Source organism: Poecile atricapillus, chromosome 4, assembly GCF_030490865.1.
Source record: "Poecile atricapillus isolate bPoeAtr1 chromosome 4, bPoeAtr1.hap1, whole genome shotgun sequence".
Taxonomy (NCBI): domain Eukaryota; kingdom Metazoa; phylum Chordata; class Aves; order Passeriformes; family Paridae; genus Poecile; species Poecile atricapillus.
In genome coordinates this window covers 17,748,351-17,765,994 of record NC_081252.1, presented here as the reverse complement: position 1 = coordinate 17,765,994, position 17,644 = coordinate 17,748,351, and the positions used below count along the sequence as shown (strand labels likewise).

General features: G+C 43.3%; 1 protein-coding gene across 4 annotated transcripts in view; it reads left to right on the top strand.

Annotated features, from left to right (window-relative positions):
- Window positions 1-5,251: 5,251 nt before the first annotated feature.
- Window positions 5,252-17,644, top strand: part of DCLK2 (doublecortin like kinase 2) — an 80,243-nt gene continuing 67,850 nt past the window's right edge. For all 4 annotated transcript variants that reach the window (XR_009277547.1, XR_009277546.1, XM_058837635.1 and 1 more), the window contains exon 1: window positions 5,252-6,148. Coding sequence is in view for 2 of the 4 variants with exons in the window: in XM_058837635.1 (XP_058693618.1) it covers window positions 5,734-6,148 (415 nt within the window). In the remaining 2 variants the exon portion in view is untranslated. The remainder of the gene's footprint in view (window positions 6,149-17,644) is intronic.

Here is a 17,644-nt window from a genome sequence, read left to right as displayed (position 1 = left end):
TCAGAGACAGAAAACAGCCGTGCCAGGTGCTGTTTGTCTGTCTCTTGTTTTCTTGGCAAGATAAAGTCAGAGGGTGTTGTACACCACTGCCCAATGATGGTGATGTAGTGATTTGATGACCAATGAGAGTTTCCTCTCTGTACAAACCACGAACCAGTCTATAAAACAAGGCTGAAGCAATAAACTAAGGAATTCTCCTGTTCTGACTCCATGAGAGTCTGTGTCGTCTCTTCTCAGACGTTCCTTAATAGAGCGACACTCAGATGCCACATTTACACATCTTGTAAGTACCTCCAGGCATGGCGATTCCATCATTTCCCTGGGCAGCCTCTTCCAAAACTTGACTACCCTTTCAGTGAACATTTTTTTCCGAATATCCAGTCTAAATCTTTCCTGGTGCAACTTGAGGTCATTTCCTGCTGTCCTATCCCTGGCTGCTTGGGAGGAGGGACTTGGCTATAACACCCTTTCAGTGGGTAGAGAGGTCTCCCCTGAGCCTCCTTTTCTCCAGGCTGAACACCCCCAGCTCCCTCAGTTGCTCCTCACAGGACCTGTGCTCCAGACCCTTCCTCAGCTCCTCTGCCTTTCTCTGGACATATTCCAGCACCCTAATGTCTTTTTTGTAATGAGGAGCCCAGAACTGAACACAGGATTTGGGGTGCAGCCTTAGCAGTGCTGAGTACAGGGGGATGGTCACTGCCCTGGTTCTGCTGGCCACACTATTGCTGATCCAGGCCAGGAAGCCATTGGCCTTCTTGGCCACCTGGGCACAGCTGGCTCACTAAGGACTGAAGATCTTCCTGCTTCCACCTACACTGAAATATTTCTCTGCTACTTGGTCAAGTTGCTTAAACTTTTGGGTTCCCATTTTATGCATCTACAAAGTAGGGCACAGAATCTCACAGGGATGCTGAGAAATTTTATTGTATGAATATTTTAAAAGCATTTCAAGATTCTTGGGTTGAAAACAAATCATTGCAAATAATCATCTAATTGCTTAAATACTCAAATTTGGTATCCTTGATGTGGCAAGTAAACATTTTTCTATTGAATTATTCAAATATTTTCTGTAAATAAAATCTTCAGTCAACAGACCCCAAGTTTATGATGGTTTTTTTTATTCTTTAGCAACATTATGTATTATTATTTACCAGGTGAAATCAATGGGCTAAAGGTAAAGGCCAGATACATTATTTTTTTTCTAAAGCCACCCACTGTAAACTCTAATTCTGAACTGAATCTCACCTATCAATCCTATTAAATGCTCTAAGTAACTTGAATGTCACTGATTACAGACAGGAAGGTAAAGAGTTCAGGTAACAGAAGGAAAAAACACATTGCATGTGATGGCATATTTTTCTTAGTTTCCTTTTAGAAATTTTTCACAGGGCTTGCTTGTTTTAAAACAACCAACCAAGCAACAAAACCACATAAGAGCTCCTCTAGATGCAGGAAGAGATTTCAACCAAGAATTCATTATGCCTACAATAAAAAAGAAAGTAAAAAACAAAGCAAAGTCAGGTGAGAGAACTGATTAATTAGGTGGACGTGAAAACTGCAAGCTCTGTTCTATTCAAACAAGAAATGTATATTTACAGAATAAGAATATCACAAGAATGAATGATAATCACATTTTGATGGTGTCTGGAGATTTAGGTTAATAAGCAAGGTATCATTTATACAAGTAACCTTGCTTGCTGTAAAGTGAACTGCTAATTTGTCAACTCTATTTTGGAAGAAGACAATGGGAATGCATAGGTCAGTTCCACACAGGACTGCATATTAATCACATTAATTTTCTAAAGTGTAACAACAAATGTTCTTCAGTGGCATATGGGGTTGTTTTGTGGTTATATTCCTCATCTTGGAAAGTCTTTTAAAACATCTGTTTGACTACAGATAACTCTGTAGGGGAAACAAGGTGGCAAGGAAAAGGCAAAGCATACACACCAATAAAAGCACTGCAAACCATTTTGAACAGTGGTTTGCGCAGCTCATTTAAAATACACATAACATCTGAGGAGAACCAAAAAAAAAAGAGAAGAGCACAGGTTGTAGGACGATGCTTGAGGTGTCACCAGGAATTTCCTTGGCAGTTTCACATGCAGATCTAATCCCAACCTCTCTGTAAATAGCCTCTTAATATAGAAATAGTATGATTTTACAGACCAGAAGTCAGTTTCATGCTCATGTACTCTATAAAGTTGGCTCTACAGACTGAAAATTCTCTGTAGCTGGAATTCCATTTGAGGAGGAGAGAGAATTTTCCTGGTCAAAGCTGGAGAATGCCCTTTTAGCTTTACTTTACCAGAGGTTGTATAAAATTCCTTTCCCTCCATCCCATCTCTAGCTAGAGATTTCAGAAGTCAGAGCAAGTCCTGCACATGACATATCCTACAACCCAACAAAACAACTTGAAACTGGCAAAATGACAACCCTGGCATCAGATTCTCCAACCTATATTCAGTCACAGACACAGCCAATACATTAAATTCAAATTTACCTATATATATATTTACATATTAGTCTGCATGAATCCTCTGCACACACTTGAGCACTGTCCTGTGGCAATAGTTAGCAGCTCAGAGAGACAAAAGGTGTGTACGAGGGGGAGATTAAACTTCTCTGGGCCTTTGGGACCTGCTTCTGAGGAAATGGGAAAAGGTTAATCCAAATAACCTCCAGCTGAGGTCTGAACTAAGAAATGTGGCTTGTTCTGCAAAGGCCAGACATGCCCATGCAGTGCGGTACTATTTAGAAAGAATTATAACTTTGCAGCTGAGACCCATCCACTTTGGAGCAAAGTTGCACACTGTTGGGGGTTAGGTGTCCTTTTTTGTTGTTGTTCTGGCTTGCCCGTGGAATTTTACCCATTAGTTGTGGGGACAACCTAACTGTGGGTACTTAGTGGGTGCTTGACAAAGGACAAAGAGTGGCGGGGCCCAGGGCGGGAAGGGGGCAGGAAAGGAGGGTGGGGACAGTTTTTGGCTGGCTTTCTTTGGCTTCGGGGAAAGACATTCTTTTTTTGGGGGCGCGGAGCTGCTGCGGTAGAGAGAAGGGAATTTCGCCATCACCCAGACGGAGCTGCTGCTTCTTCTGCTTCCCTCTTTGTTAGTGGCCTCGCACCCCCTGTCCTGCCGGGATGTGCCAGTGCCAGCCACCGCTGCGGAGCTGCTGATCCACCTCATCCACCAGCCCAGGATCTCTGCTCCTTCGTCTGCTGATCTACCTCATCCACCAGCCCGGGATCTCTGCTCATTCCTCTGCTGATCCACCTCAGCCACCGGCCCAGGATCTCTGCTCATTCCTCTGCTGATCCACCTCATCCACCAGCCCAGGATCTCAGCTCGTCCCTGCTGTCCCAGCTGACTGTTTCCTCGGAGCCCTGCAGGAGCACCGGGACTGACTGCCCGAGAGGTTTGTGAAAACAAAGCCTCTCCTCCATCCCGTCTCAGCCGAGAAAGCTGTCACGGGGTCCCTGGTTCTGTTTTCTTGTTATTGCTGTAGTTATTGTTTGTTTGTTTACCTGGTTATACTAGTAAAGAACTGTTATTCCTATCCCCAGATCTCTGCCTAAAAGCCCCTTGATTTCAAAATTATAATAATCCGGAGGGAGGGGGTCTACATTCTTTCATCCCAAGGGAGGCTCCTGCCCTCCCTAGCAGACACCTGTCTTCTAGAACCGAGACACACACATGAATTTGACTTTTGTCTGTGTAACTTTGACTGTGATCAGGACTAGAAACTACGTATCAAAAGCAGTCTAAAAAGTAGATCCATACTGTTTTGTGGCTTCTAGGTCCTGGTTCCAAGGCAAGACCTGTGTGTCTAATCTAAGCAAGTGTGTTCTTGCCCTGACTGTAACAAAATTCCCTCTTGTTCAGTTCCTTTTGTTGATTTTACCACCAGAGGAGATAATCCAGCTCCATAGTTTATCACTTCTTTTTGCTTGTGGAGGTTTTCAGACATCACATATGCTGTCACTTCAATAAAGAGCGAGTTTCACTGATGGTTTCTAGGTATCATCTTTAGAATGTTGCAGCTAGATGTTTAATCTACTTTGTAAGAAACCTGGTAATAATGGTGAGAAAGTGCTCAAATTTATCGGTATTTCAAAATAAAAAGAGAAAAATGTTAAATCCATCAAAAGTGTGGCAAAGAATATTGGACAGAAGAGCACAAACTGTGGTCACCTGTAATGACACAACACAATTGCAATTTCCCAATGCAAGAGACCTAAAAAAATAAAAACATGTACGTAGTTGTAAAAGCTTTTGCAGTTTTTTACATTCTCATTGTGCCAAAAGAAGAAGATATGTTCTGTAATGGTTGAAAATAAGTTGGAAAAAAGTTGAAATTGCATCCATTTCAGTGCATTTGTTGGCCATTTCTATGAAAAGTGAATTTGACTTGAGCAGCCTCAGGAGCACTGAGAAAATGCCTGGGGAAACCATGAAACGTGGGCCGCAGCACATCTAGGAGGTTTAGGCTGTGTGAATAGGTTCATTTGAGTCACCAGGGAGAGGCGGTGGCAAATGCAATAGGAAAATCGTAGAATCACAGAATGGTTTGGGTTGGAAGGGACCTCGAAGATGATCTAGTTCCAACCCCTCTGCCACGAGAAGGGATGACTTTCACTGGACCAGCTTGTTCAAAGCCCCGTTCAACCAGGTCTAGAACACTTCCAGGGATAGGACAGCCACAGCTTCTCCGGGCAACCTGTGCCTGTGCCTCACCACCCTCACAGGGAAGAATTTCGTCCCTCTACCCAATCTACACCTACTCTCACTTTGAACCCGTTACCCCTTGTCCTATCGCTACATACCCTTTAAAGCAGTTCCTCCGACAAATGACAGGGATGCGTAGCTTTCTGCCCCGAGGGATGTATTTTAGGCTGAGGACCGTAGAGAAGGAGCATCTTTAGCGTTTTAATGCAGTGACTGAACCACGTAAAGCCCCGGCTTTAGAGGGCTGGCGGGCAGCTCCGCGGATGCACCTGAGGGGCGGGGGACCCTTGGACGACCATCAAAAGGGCAGCACTACCGCTACGGGAAAACCGAGCCTGCAAATTCTCCCTTCCTAGAAGAACCTCTCTCCCCCTCCCGCTCCCGCTCCTCCAAGCAGCCCCTCCCACCCTTCCCACGGCCGCTCCGGACGCGATCCCAGCTGGCGCCGCCCCCGCTCGGCCCGGCCCGGCCCGGCCCGGCAGGAGCCCCGCCCGCTCCCGCTCCCGCTCCGCCGCGCTCCACGGCCGGGCCGCCGGCGCCGCTCTCGCCGGATTCGCGGCGGCTGCTTCCCCCGCCGGGAGCCGGGAGGCCGAGCGGTGCTGCCGCCGCCCCTGCTGCAGGACCAGAGCCGGAGCTGCCGGAACAGGCGCTCCGGCCCCACGGCCGCTGCCCGCCGGAGCCAGCAGGGAAGGGGCTGAGCAGGGCACCCGCGCATTGTGCGAGCCCGCATGGGCACGGCGGGGGCGCGGCCGCGGGGCTCCTGCCAGCCTCTCTCTCGGCCCCCGGCATCGCCCGTAGCCGGGGGGCGCCGCGCTCGGCCGTGAGGGATGCTTTTGTGCGCGGCCGCGGGCGCAGCAGCGGGTAGCGGCGGCTCCGGCGGGGCCGGGGCTGCTCTGGCGGGGCAGGTCGGGCGCGATGCTCTGTTAGGCGGCCCGAGCCCTTGCGAGCGCGGCGGGCAGGCGTAGCAGCCCGTAGCGGAGCTGGGAGGGCGGGCAGGCGGCTCCCCATGGCGAGCAGCCGGAGCATCGAGCTGGAGCACTTCGAGGAGCGGGACAAGCGGCAGCAGCGGTCCGGGCCGCGGCGCGGAGGCTCCGGGTCCGGCGGCGGAGCGGGGCCGCGGGGCAATGGGCTGGTGCCCAGCCCGGCCCACAGCGCGCACTGCAGCCTCTACCGCACCCGCACCCTGCAGGCGCTCAGCTCCGAGAAGAAGGCGCGCAAAGCCCGCTTCTACCGCAACGGGGACAGGTACTTCAAGGGCTTGGTGTACGCCATCTCCCCCGACCGCTTCCGATCCTTCGACGCCCTCCTGGTGGAGCTCACCCGCTCCCTGTCGGACAACGTGAACCTGCCCCAGGGGGTCCGCACCATCTACACCATCGATGGCAGCAAGAAGATCACCAGCCTGGACGAGCTGGTGGAAGGTGAGGGGGGTGTCGAAGGGCTGGAGGTGGCCGTGGGACCTGCAGGTGGGTTGCGGGCGCTCCCTGGGCTGAGCTCCGCAGTCGCTGCCCGGATCAAAGCGGAGAGGTGAAAACTGGCGGCCGCAGAGCCCATGAGGGCAAGTGGCCGGGCCTTCCCGCTGCTGTGAGGGGCGGTAGGGCCTCGTTTTCCCAGTGTGGACCATCCACTTCTCCTGTCACTCCGAGCGCTGCCATCTGCATGCGCTGGGCTTGACTCCAATGCTAGTTAAGCAGCAGGTGCTCTTTTCATCTGCAAAGAACTGTAAAGTTCTTGGTTACCTTCCATTTGTAAGAGAGGGAAATGCTGTAATTTGGTTCTCTAAGTGTCATTGTTGACTCGCAGTAGCTTCAGCCTTCAGAGAGGAAGCCCCAGTGCTGTGAAAAAAGGGTATCTATATCCTACCACTTATTAAAACTAAAAGGTGTAAAGTCCTAGTTTCAAATGTGATCAGAGTCCGTATTAACAGAGGGAATTATTTACCTTGCCTAACTTTCAAAAGCATGTTACAGAACCAGATGTATTTCAGAGTTCTTCCTAAGCAGCTTTTCATAATGGAACTTAGCTGCTAAGGTTATGTAGACCTTGCAAATCTGAACAGAGCAGCACTTGATTGTCTCAAAATGGGGCCAGAAGTATTGTTTTGTGAATGACATATATGCCCCTTGTTTGTGGGGAGCGATAATTATTGGAATGAGGAGCAGAATTCCCCAGTCTTTTCACATGATGTCTTAAAATACAGTTTAAGCTCAGCATTGCCTGCTTCCCAAATGCACAGGTTGTGTTGTGCACACTGAGAGGTTCATAATGAATTTGCACTTGATGGTTGTTCTCCGGTATTTAATACAGCAGGCATCACAGTCTTCCATCCTGTGCCTCTGTGTGCCAAGTGTAGCTTGCATTAATGAAGAAGTAGGATTTTTGTGTAGGCATTCCAATGCTTCCTAGGCTTTCAGCTGCCTGTCTTTTGAGTTTTGGTTTGGAAGCTTTCCTTTTCGAAGCAGTGCTGAATCACACCAGGAGAATTGGATGGGAAAGGGAACCTGAAAACTTTTGTCTAATCTACCAGTAAGGGCACTGGGAGTTAGGGACCTGCTGCTTCACAACATGGAAGAGAAAGGGGTGGGGGTGGGGGGGCTACAGAATTTGCTGTGCCAAATGCATGTCCTTCAAAAAAGATGTGCACAGAAGGGCACTTCCTGATAGTACCATCGTGCTGAGGACTTATGTGATCTACTATTAGGCTGTTTTACAGTGACAGCTGAGAAAATATTAAGTGGTTGTAGGGTGAAATGCTGACCCTGTGGTGATAAAAGAAATTAAGGCAGTAAAAAAATATTTCAATGATTTGTTGGTTAGTTTAGAGATACCTTAAAAAAATATCATATGCTGAAGTGGTGACAGAAGGGAAAGGAGATGAAACTAGCAATAACATGGGGAGACTTTTGAAATGTTGACTCAGGAATGATATTAAGCTTTTATGACTTAAAGACAGAGTTACTTGCTGAACAGCAATATATACTCTTACAACTATAAACTAATAACTGAAAACAAAATTTACTCTTTGTCTCTTCAAATACTCATTGAAAGCATAACCTTTGTTGTGGCTCTTCACTGGAAGAATAAAGCAAAATAAATGTCACAGTCAAAATGCCACTTCCATGCTTTTTCAATGACATAAAAAGGGGGGAAAAAGAATCCCAAGTACTTAGTCATCTATCCATGACCAATACAACTTTCAGGAATATTAAGAAAAACATACAGCATCATAATTGGATTAGTATGTTCTCCAGTTAATATGTTGAAAACTTCACCAGTGTAAGAATAATCACCACACAGAGAAAGAAAAGTATATATAGGAAGGAAAGGACAGCAAACAAGTAGAGAATCTATCATTCCTTGAAATTATTTGAGTTTTTTGCCAGCTGTTTTGTTCTTGAGGTGCAGGAAGAGATTTGATTTGGGTTAGTTTTCTTTACTTCTTGTGGTTACAACGTAGCAAGTTTGAATTTCTGCTCTCAAGGAAATTCTCCAGCATTGGTGTTGACCTAAAGCTTGAACTGCAGAAGCACCAGAAGTAGTTTTGCATGGTGTTTTGCCGTATTGCTTTTAATATTTTTCAGAAAGGAAAATAAAATTGAATGATAATAATAAAACTGAAGTGCTGTAGTGTGTGCCAGCCACAGGCTGAGCACCAGACTGCCCATGGCTGTGTGATGCAATACCTAGCTCACTGGTCTCTTGGCACTTTCCCAGTGCTCCTGAACTGGGACATGGAATCACAGCAGTTCAGGTTCAGTAGTGGCAGATCTCTGCAGTGAGCAGAAGGAGAGTGCTCAGCAAACCTTGCCAAGCCAGCAAGATCTGCATTAAACCTCCCTCAGCTCCAGCCTGTGTATGAGGCTCTTGGACAGTGACGTGTCCCAGTGCAGGGCAAGCTCCTTAAGGTTTATTTGCTGTTTATCAGGGTAGTATCTATCTGGCATATAAAAGCTGGCGACATCTAATTCTGTATCATAATGAACTGAGTTGAGTCACTGATAAATGTTTTTTTTGAGTTTGGATGTATTTGACAATCTGTTTTACTGTTTGTCATTTTAAGAGAAAAAGAGCTAGTGCATAGACATACTGGGGGTATGAAATATTGCTGTTATGGGTTGAGCCAGTTAAAAATTGGACCAGATCATGTTTATTAGTAAAAAATAGAAGCTAGATTTTAAGCATATTGCTTTTCTTAACTGGATATGACAGGCAAAAAAGCATGCTCTGCTGGACCAGCCTGAGGCAAATATAATTTATATTCTCAGCTCCTGTAGATTAGAAAACATTATGGCTCATGAGTCTGACAGTTTTCATTGTTTTCTTAGAACAGGAGGAGAGAAGAACGTCATTGTCTGCTCCTCATCTGTTTGAGCAGGCAGATCCAGAGAGGAGGTGGGAGCTGGGACTCTTATGACTTCTGTACAGTTTCCTTTCTTCTAGCTTTACTCTCAGACATAACACTATTTCTTACTTTAGAATACAATATTCCATGTGCAATTTTATACTTGCCCTTCTGTATCAAATATTGAATAGTAGATTAATTTTCATTTTCTACCAGAGTTAGCTATTTAAGTACTTGTCTATTTCCTTCAGTTTCCCTTGAAAAGGTAGGCTTCCTAAAACATGACACCATGGTAATAGAAATGTGCAGCTCTTAGTCCTGAGCTATGTGTTTTATGTGGATGTTGGTCATACTCTGTCTTTTAGCTTTCATTGTCTTGTTACTGAAGGATGTGGAGAACCCTGATTGTAAAGGTCTGCTGCAAAGTTGGGAGTTGTTGCTGGATTTTGAGAGATGAAAGCAAGTGTAGACTTCATTCCTGGAAAGAGAAGTTATGTTGATTTTGCATCTAATGGGAATCCTTCTAGTTCTGTAAAAAATGGCTGAAAGTCTTTGTTCTTTCAACAACAATGCTTAATTAATACAGTCCTTTATAAAATGTCTGTAGTTTTGTCTGCATGGTTGTGCACACAATCAGGGAAGTCTTTGGGAAGGCTGTGGGCAGGGCAGTCCTTATGCATGGCCAGGACACATAACACAAGGCAATATCTGATTTACAGGAATGAGCTTTGCCTCATTAATACTGAGTAAGAGAATGTGTTTTGAAATTAAGTGTCGAACAATCCAAGTTTTTTCTGCCTTAGACTGTTGTTGTTACTGCATATTATATTAAATCCTGCATAAAGTACCTGTGATTTTAGTTGATGTGCACTATTGTATGAGGTCAAGAGTATCTTTTCTCTTGTCAGGGCAAGCAGATGGTAATACCAAGTAAGCAGTTTGTATTTTTGCTTGTTCCAAAAGGTATGATTGCCTGCCTGTGCTAAAACCAGAAGCTGTACTGCTTTAAAAAAAAAAAAAAAAAAAGGCAAATGTAGCAAACTGAACAATAGGTTAAAAAGGAGGATGAAAGAAAAGGATTTAAAAACACTGAAAACATATTCTTCCAAATATGTATTCAAATCACTGTAATGACACAGTCCTGGAGCAATTCATGGGGTGTGGGTGTGAAATGTGGATGTAATTCTTAGTTAACTTCCCATCCAAGTAAAATAAATTAGTTCCACCACCATCCATCTCCTAGTTTCAGGGATGGGGGAATTGTTGTTTACCTGAAAGGGGTTATTTACTTCCTGTAGGGAAGGCTAATGGTGTCAGGTGTGTTTGATACCAGGTGGCTTTGACTGTCTTCTGAGAGCTTTTACCCTGCCTGAGCAGGGGTTGAACTTCCAGAGGTCTCTTCCAACCTCAGCTATTCTGTGAAAGCTTGTAGGAAGCTGTAATCTGCACGTCTTCATGTCTAAATAAAATCACAAGAGAACTAGTAGCAGTTAGTCATCTGCTAAAATCCTGGTTGTCATCCCAGGTTTTAAAAAGTACATGGGGAACTCTGAGTGCTGTAGATGAGGAAAGATCGTGACTTATACAGGGTTATTAAAGGTGATATGAAAGTGAATTGTAAGAAAATGATGAGGAGGGAAGTTAGTCAAAGTAAGGAAGGAAAGAGAAATTGAAATAACCTAATCCTTCATAAAAGGGGTTGTTTTATTTTTAGATCAGTCATATATGCTGTAAACAGGCTGTTCCGGAAATCTGCTTGGCTTTTTGTTACAGAACACAGAAAGGGTACTCTGCTGTTTCCTAAAGTTAGAAAGAAGGTCAGTAGCTATACTGATATATAACTAACCAAATAACTACCTTGCTGTACTAAATGAGCAGCTTTTGGTACCTTTGAAGCTAAAGAGTTGCACCCAAAAGAAGCTGAGGAACATAAGGTGAGTAGATGAAATCTATCTAGATACCTTCCCTGTCCTATGGGATTCACAGGGGAACACATGCCTAAAAAGTATGGAAATTGTTTTCCTTCTCTAGGGATGTTTTTACCTGACACCTGTATCATTCCCTGTTATGCAGAGTGCCATTTAAAAAGTGATCCTTTATGTGACTTTCAGGAGATAGTGCTTATTAACCTTGCAAAAAAACAAGCCAGAAAACCTTATTCAGATACTTTTGTTTCAAATATCCCTAGTGAGAATTTTTGAGTGTCACACGCTTAATTAATTCCTTTTCTTGCTCACTATGTGGCATACCCACAGTTTGTTTCTAACTTAATGCTAGGGGGAAGTAAATATTTGTAGTATTTCTTCAGTAGTTTCTATTTTTTAAGGACAAAAAGTCTGAATATTTCTAGGCTATTTGTTAAATGCTTAGCAGTGAGGTTTGGCTCACAAAATTTGTGCTGTGAAAAACTCCAAATGGTCAGGCAGCTGTGTTCCCTCAAAACTGCACTTGTGATGCAAAAGGGCAGGATGCATTCTACTTTTTTAATAGTACCTAATATTGCATGGTTGAATTTAGAACAGTTCGTATAGAGGAATAAAATAATCAGGGTTGAAAGAGACCTTTGAGATCATCCAGTCCAATCATTCACCCAGCACTGCCGTTGTAACCCCTAAACCACATCATCTAGTGCCAGATCCAAATGCCTCTTAAACACCTGCACAGTGGTGATTCCTTGAAAAATATTTTCTAATGTCTCATCTGAATTTCCACTGTCTCAGCCTAAGGCCATTTCCTCTATTCCTCTTACTGCAGGCACGGCAGAAGAGACTGACCCCACCTTCCTTCTCCAACCTCCTTTCAGGATGTTACAGACAGCCATGAGGTCCCCCCTGAGAGCATAGTCTTGTCCTGACTAAACAAACTCAGCTCTTTCAGCCATTCCTCATAAGACATGTTTTCTAGACACTTCATGAGCTTTGTTTCCCTTCTCTGAACACACTGCAGCTCCTCAATGTCCTTTTTAAAGTGAGGGGCCTGGAACTGGACACTGCACTGGAGGTGTGACCTCACCAGTTCCCAGTACAGAGGAACAACCACTTCCTTGTCCTGCTGGCTGATCCAGGCCAGGATGCCATTGGCCTTCTTGGCCACATCAGCACACTCTGGCTTAGGTTCAGCTGCTGTCAGCCAGCACCCCAGACGTCCCTTTCTGTCCCAAGCCCTTCCTCACCCAGCCTGTATCACTGCATGGCTCAGTGATACACTTCACCCTCTTGAGCCTCCTGCAGTTGTGTCCTCAGCCCACTGATGGAGTCTGTCTAGGTCTCCAGCAGAGCCTTCCATCCCTGGAGCACATCAACACTTCCACTCAAATCATTATTTTCTGCACAATTACTGAGGGTGCACTTGATCCCCGTGTCCAGATCATCCATAAAGACATTAAAAGGACCAGCCCAAAGCACAGCCATGGGGAATGCCACTAGTGACCAGCTGCCAGCTGGATTTATCTCCATTCACCACAGCCCTCTGGGCCCAGCCATCCAGACAGATTTTTACCCACTGAAGAGTCCACCCACCCAAGCTGCCAACAGCCGGTTTTTCTAGGAGGATGCTGTGGCAGATGGTGTCAAACACTTTACAGAAGTCTAGATAGACCCTGGATAGATAAATCCACAACCTTTCCCTCATCTACTAACTGTACGCCCTATTCTCCCTAATACATGCATTTTTATCTGGAAAGGTGAGCTAGGCACATTTCCTGAAGATTGGTGTTGAAGAAATAGATGGCAAATGAAAAACTTTGTGGATGAATTTCTAAGAAAGCAAACCAGTATTTAGGCAGCTGATGACCTATGGCTATTTGTCAGTCAGATTGACCAGTGTAGTCTTGTTTTATCTTTTTCCATTCTCTGTGTTCATCACCTGCATTTTCCTGTTCTGAGGGAATGGCAAGTGCTGTGTTTAGTCTGTTGGCTGTCTGAAACTGGAATCCGTTTACATTGCTCTTAAACCATTTACACAGCAGCTTGTTTTCATGGATACTGCATCTGGTTATTATTTCAGTGCAGCTAAATTATTTAGAGGTAGGTAATGTTTCCTTGTCAATAGGCAATGTTCCATGTCTTCTAGATGATCTTCCACTGTTAATAAGACTTGGAAAATCAGAAATAGACTTAACACCATTTGCTGATTATATTGTGACCCAAAATATCAGCAGATGTTTCTCCTTTTAAGCAAGCATATGCCCAATTTGAGGAGTGTTTTGGTCGTAGCAGGATTTCTTCATGGAAGAGCTGGCACTTTTAGTTTGCTCTGGGTAATGTCATTACTCATGGAATGGATGGTACATAAGCTCTGTTGAAATTATGCTGTGAACTTATAAGGAGGTTTCAGACTTCTGCCAAAACTCCTCTGCAGCTTGGTTGAGCTTTCTGCTGTGGAATAGTGTGGCTGGGCTCAAGAGTCCCAGATGTCACCTACATCTGGAATTGTTGCATTTTTTTTTCTGCACTTAAATGAAAAGAAGAAAGCAATGCTTAATTGATCTTCCTGCTTCATTAGCCTATAGTATGCTTCTTTACCTGCAAATATTAGTGTAATATTACAGACTAAACTCATGCTCTGGTCTGAAACCTGGGGAGCTGACTCATGTTAATGCCAATGCTGTAAGCTGAAGACATGGTATTTACAAGACATTTACATTTACATACATGAAGACATGGTATTTTACATATTTACAGTGTAACTGCTGAGACTCTGTGCTAGTTAAAGCTAGTATGCATTAGCTTTAAAATATTTCAAGATTATAAGTGGAAAGTGGGTCTTCAAACCATAAAATTGACCATATTGAAGTCAGCAGTGTAAATATTTGAATTGTTGTTTATGCCTGTTTTTGGAGATGTGTCAACTTTCTAGGGCTGGTAGATGTAAAAATGCAAAAAGAAAAAGAAAGCTACAGCCTGATCAAAATGCCACTAAACTCTCAGAAAATATTTCCTTTGTATTTGGGATGATATGCATTGAGGTTATTCATTTGAAAAATCTCATTTGAGACAGTGAAATTTATTTATGTTTGTGTTTTTTAACTATAAAGGTATCTGTTAGTTTCAACAACATTTGACATTAATTTGATCAGTTCAACCCTTCTAGATCCCCTCAAAAATCACATATTATGTGTTATATTTTACAAATATTCATTTTCTGGAAGATTGTGGTGATTATCAGAAGTGTGTACTTATACATGAATTAATCCCAAGCAGATTTAAAATCAGGTCATATATGAAAGCTGTGAGCAAATATGGCATATATTTGGTGTATATATATTTTCAGGTTCTTATTTACAAAAAATTAATGTGAAAAAGAGATAATACTTCTACAAATGACATGAGATTTCTTCCAAACCAACATACATAAGTGCATTTTCTACTTTGTAGGATAGCTAAAATAATTTAAACAGTAGAACACCTTTATTAATGCTTCCTTATCGAGGGATGGTGTTTTTGTAGGCATGCTTTTTAAATACACTGTTCTGAAGGAAAGTTTCCTGGACTTAACTTTATAGGTGTGATTTAAGTTACCCCTGCCATTTTTTTCCTTATGTATTTTTATCTGGTAAGTAGTGACTTGTATACCCCTGTCAAACAAATATTTAACTCATTCCCAGAAAACCATTCTTCACCCAGAGAGAAGCAATTGGATTCCTAATTGTCTTTTGTCTTTAAGTCACGAAACAAGCAAAACACTCCGTGAATGTGTTTTCTTACTTACAGCCCTTGCTCTAGTCTTGACATATGTGCCTGTTTTGCAGGTGAAGTAGTAAAATCTGTTTTCCATGTGAAAATTGTATTACTTGACTTTATTTTTATGTCTGGTATATGAAAGCAGGCATGGACTGTAAAACACTTACTAAAAATCTGTAAAATACTACATTCACAAACAATCTGTAATATACTACTTTCTCAAGTAATTAGACTTTCCTGTATGTGCCAACTATAGGAAATTTTCAATTCATTTTGGCAGATTTTATATATTTTTTTGTAAGCTAGAATAGTTTGTGCTTCAACTTAAGGCTTGGCTAAATGCAGCTGAAGCAAATAATTTAAAATTCTTTCTTTTAAATTATTACATTGTATTATCTTGAAAACATTTCCTGATTTTTGTTACTATGGCTTCTGCTTAAAGGAAAAGAAGTAACAAGAAGAAATGTGCATCACAACTTTGAGATAATAAAGAAATTATTTTATTCATGCATCGAGCAAGGGAAGCAGTAAAGTTTTGCACTGCTGTTTTAAAGAAAAATAGATCCTTTTGGATTAATATTGACTGAAAATTTTATAAAAGTACAATTTCTGCTGTCCTATAGGGTGCTGTAGTACAACTGTGGCAGATAACAGGTCACATTCCTAGCACAAAGAAGATGCTCTATTTATGATTATGAGTCTGTAAAAGACAAAGCTAGCATGCCTGTCGAAACTCCTCTAGGATAAATCCTTGAGCAAGGAGACCCTTTGTCCTTCACCTTTACTTTATGTAAAGCAATTAACGTACTTCAAGTTTGAGACTCTCCTTCTGTGTAACTTAGACTGTCAGACTGTCCTAAGAGTTTGGGCTGGTTTTGGTTGGAATAGAGTTCATTTTCTTCATGGTAGCTACTCTGGGCTTTGTTTTATATTTGTTTTTAAAACAGTGTTGATAACAGGGTGATGTTTTTGTTACTGCTGAGCAGGGCTCTCCCTGAGCCAAGACCTTTTTGGCTTCTCACACCATCCCACGAGTGAGTGGGCTGGGGGAAGATGAAACTGGGAGGTGACACAGCTGGGATAGCTGACCCCAACTGGCCCAACTGATGTTCCAGACCATATGACATCATGCTCAGCTTATAAACCTGGGGGAAGAAGAAGGAAGAGGGGGAAAGTTCAGAGTTACAGTGTGTGGCTTCCCAAGCCACCATTACCATGATGAAGCCCAGCTGTCCTGGAGGTGTCTGAACATCTGCCTGTCCTTGGGAAGTGGTGAACAAATTCCTTGTTTGGCTGTACTTGCCCCTGTGGCTTTTGCTTTCGCTATTAAACTGTCTCTATCTCAATCCATGAGTTTTATTTTACCCTTCTGATTTTGCCTCCTCTGTCCCACTAAGTGGAGTGAGCAGGCAGCTCTGTGGTGCTTAGTCTGGAGTTGCACTATGCTGGGGTTCTGTGTCATGCAGGAAGGTAGCTGGAGAGGGGAGAATAACACAATGATCAGCAGGTGGAATTAGTAAGCCTGTTGGTATGAGTTAGAACTACCAGCTTCTTGAGGTGCCTCTCATTTGGCAGCACTGAGTTTGGGGACAGACTTACCGGCAATTGTTCAGAAAACAAGCATAGTCCTTTGAGTCTAGTGTTAGAGGATGTACAGGGGAAGCCTTTGCTTTCTATTGTAGCTGAGCTGCTGCTGCAAAACTTGAATATCTTACGCTGTTTTGCAATAACAGGATAGATGACGAAAACACACGGTGAAAGAGAACTATGCGCATCTTTAAAATCACAGGATACCTTAGTTTGAAAGGGACTTTCTGAAGTCATCTCACCCAATATCTTGTTCAGGTTTGATAAAATCAGATTTCTTTAGTGTGTAATTCTGGGGCAGCATAAGCTTCTAGACACCACAGTCCTTCCAAAGGTGTGTGGAGTCTGGGGTTCTTTTTCTCCTCCCTGTAAATTGGTGCTAGTGTGCAGCATGTAGGTCTTTGTCAAGGAGTCTGTGTGCTGAAAAAACCTCCTTTCTCTTAGCTAATTTTCTGGGGGAGAGAGGGAGTCTAGTTTTGTCTGTATCACTTTGTTTTGTGCACCACTTATCTATGAATAGGAGGAGGAATGATGGGGGTGGGTGAAGAGAAAGAGTACAGGCAAGGGAGTGGCATACACTCACCTCACCCAAGTTTCCTAGTGCCTGAGTGGAATACAGTCCCAGCAATGTTTGTGGGGGCTGAACTGGCTGCCAGAATTTCCCAAACAAAGTCATTGTTAACTTGGCTTAATTATAATCTGTGGTCTTTCAAATACAGCAAGTAGACTTTCAAGAAGGTCTAAATACAAGATAAATTACAAAGCAGTGTAATTGGTATTGGAAAAGAAACAAGAAAGTCTTTCAGCTCACACTAATTCTTCAGGGCTTTGAAAGTAGTTAAGTACCTTGCTTTTAGAATAAGCTCTGCAACTTCTAAGATAAATCAGCTCTCCAAACTAGAGTTCAGAAAGTAAAAGAGTTGTTTAACAAGGTTTTCTAGTATGTATCTAAATGTAGGCATACATTTTGTAACTCTTACAGTTCTGTCCCCTAGATGTATGTTTACTCTTTCTTCATCTTGCTGTGCATGTGAGAAGAGAGTTTGGTTTGATCCACCAGTGGCTTCAATTGAGTCGCTTTAATCTTAGAACAGGTTAAGCTTTTTAAGATGCAGGTGTTTCTTCTGCCTGGTGTGTTCTCTCAGTTTGGAATGCTTGCTTTTCATCCTTCTGGCAATACTCTGCCCTTTCAAGAATGTCTTGGAATGCCTTTTTTTGACAACCCAAGGATGTGCGTTACACAAATAACCCAGAGTTAAAGATGTCCTTTGGCATGGTTTACATCTTGCATATTGCTGTCTGATGTC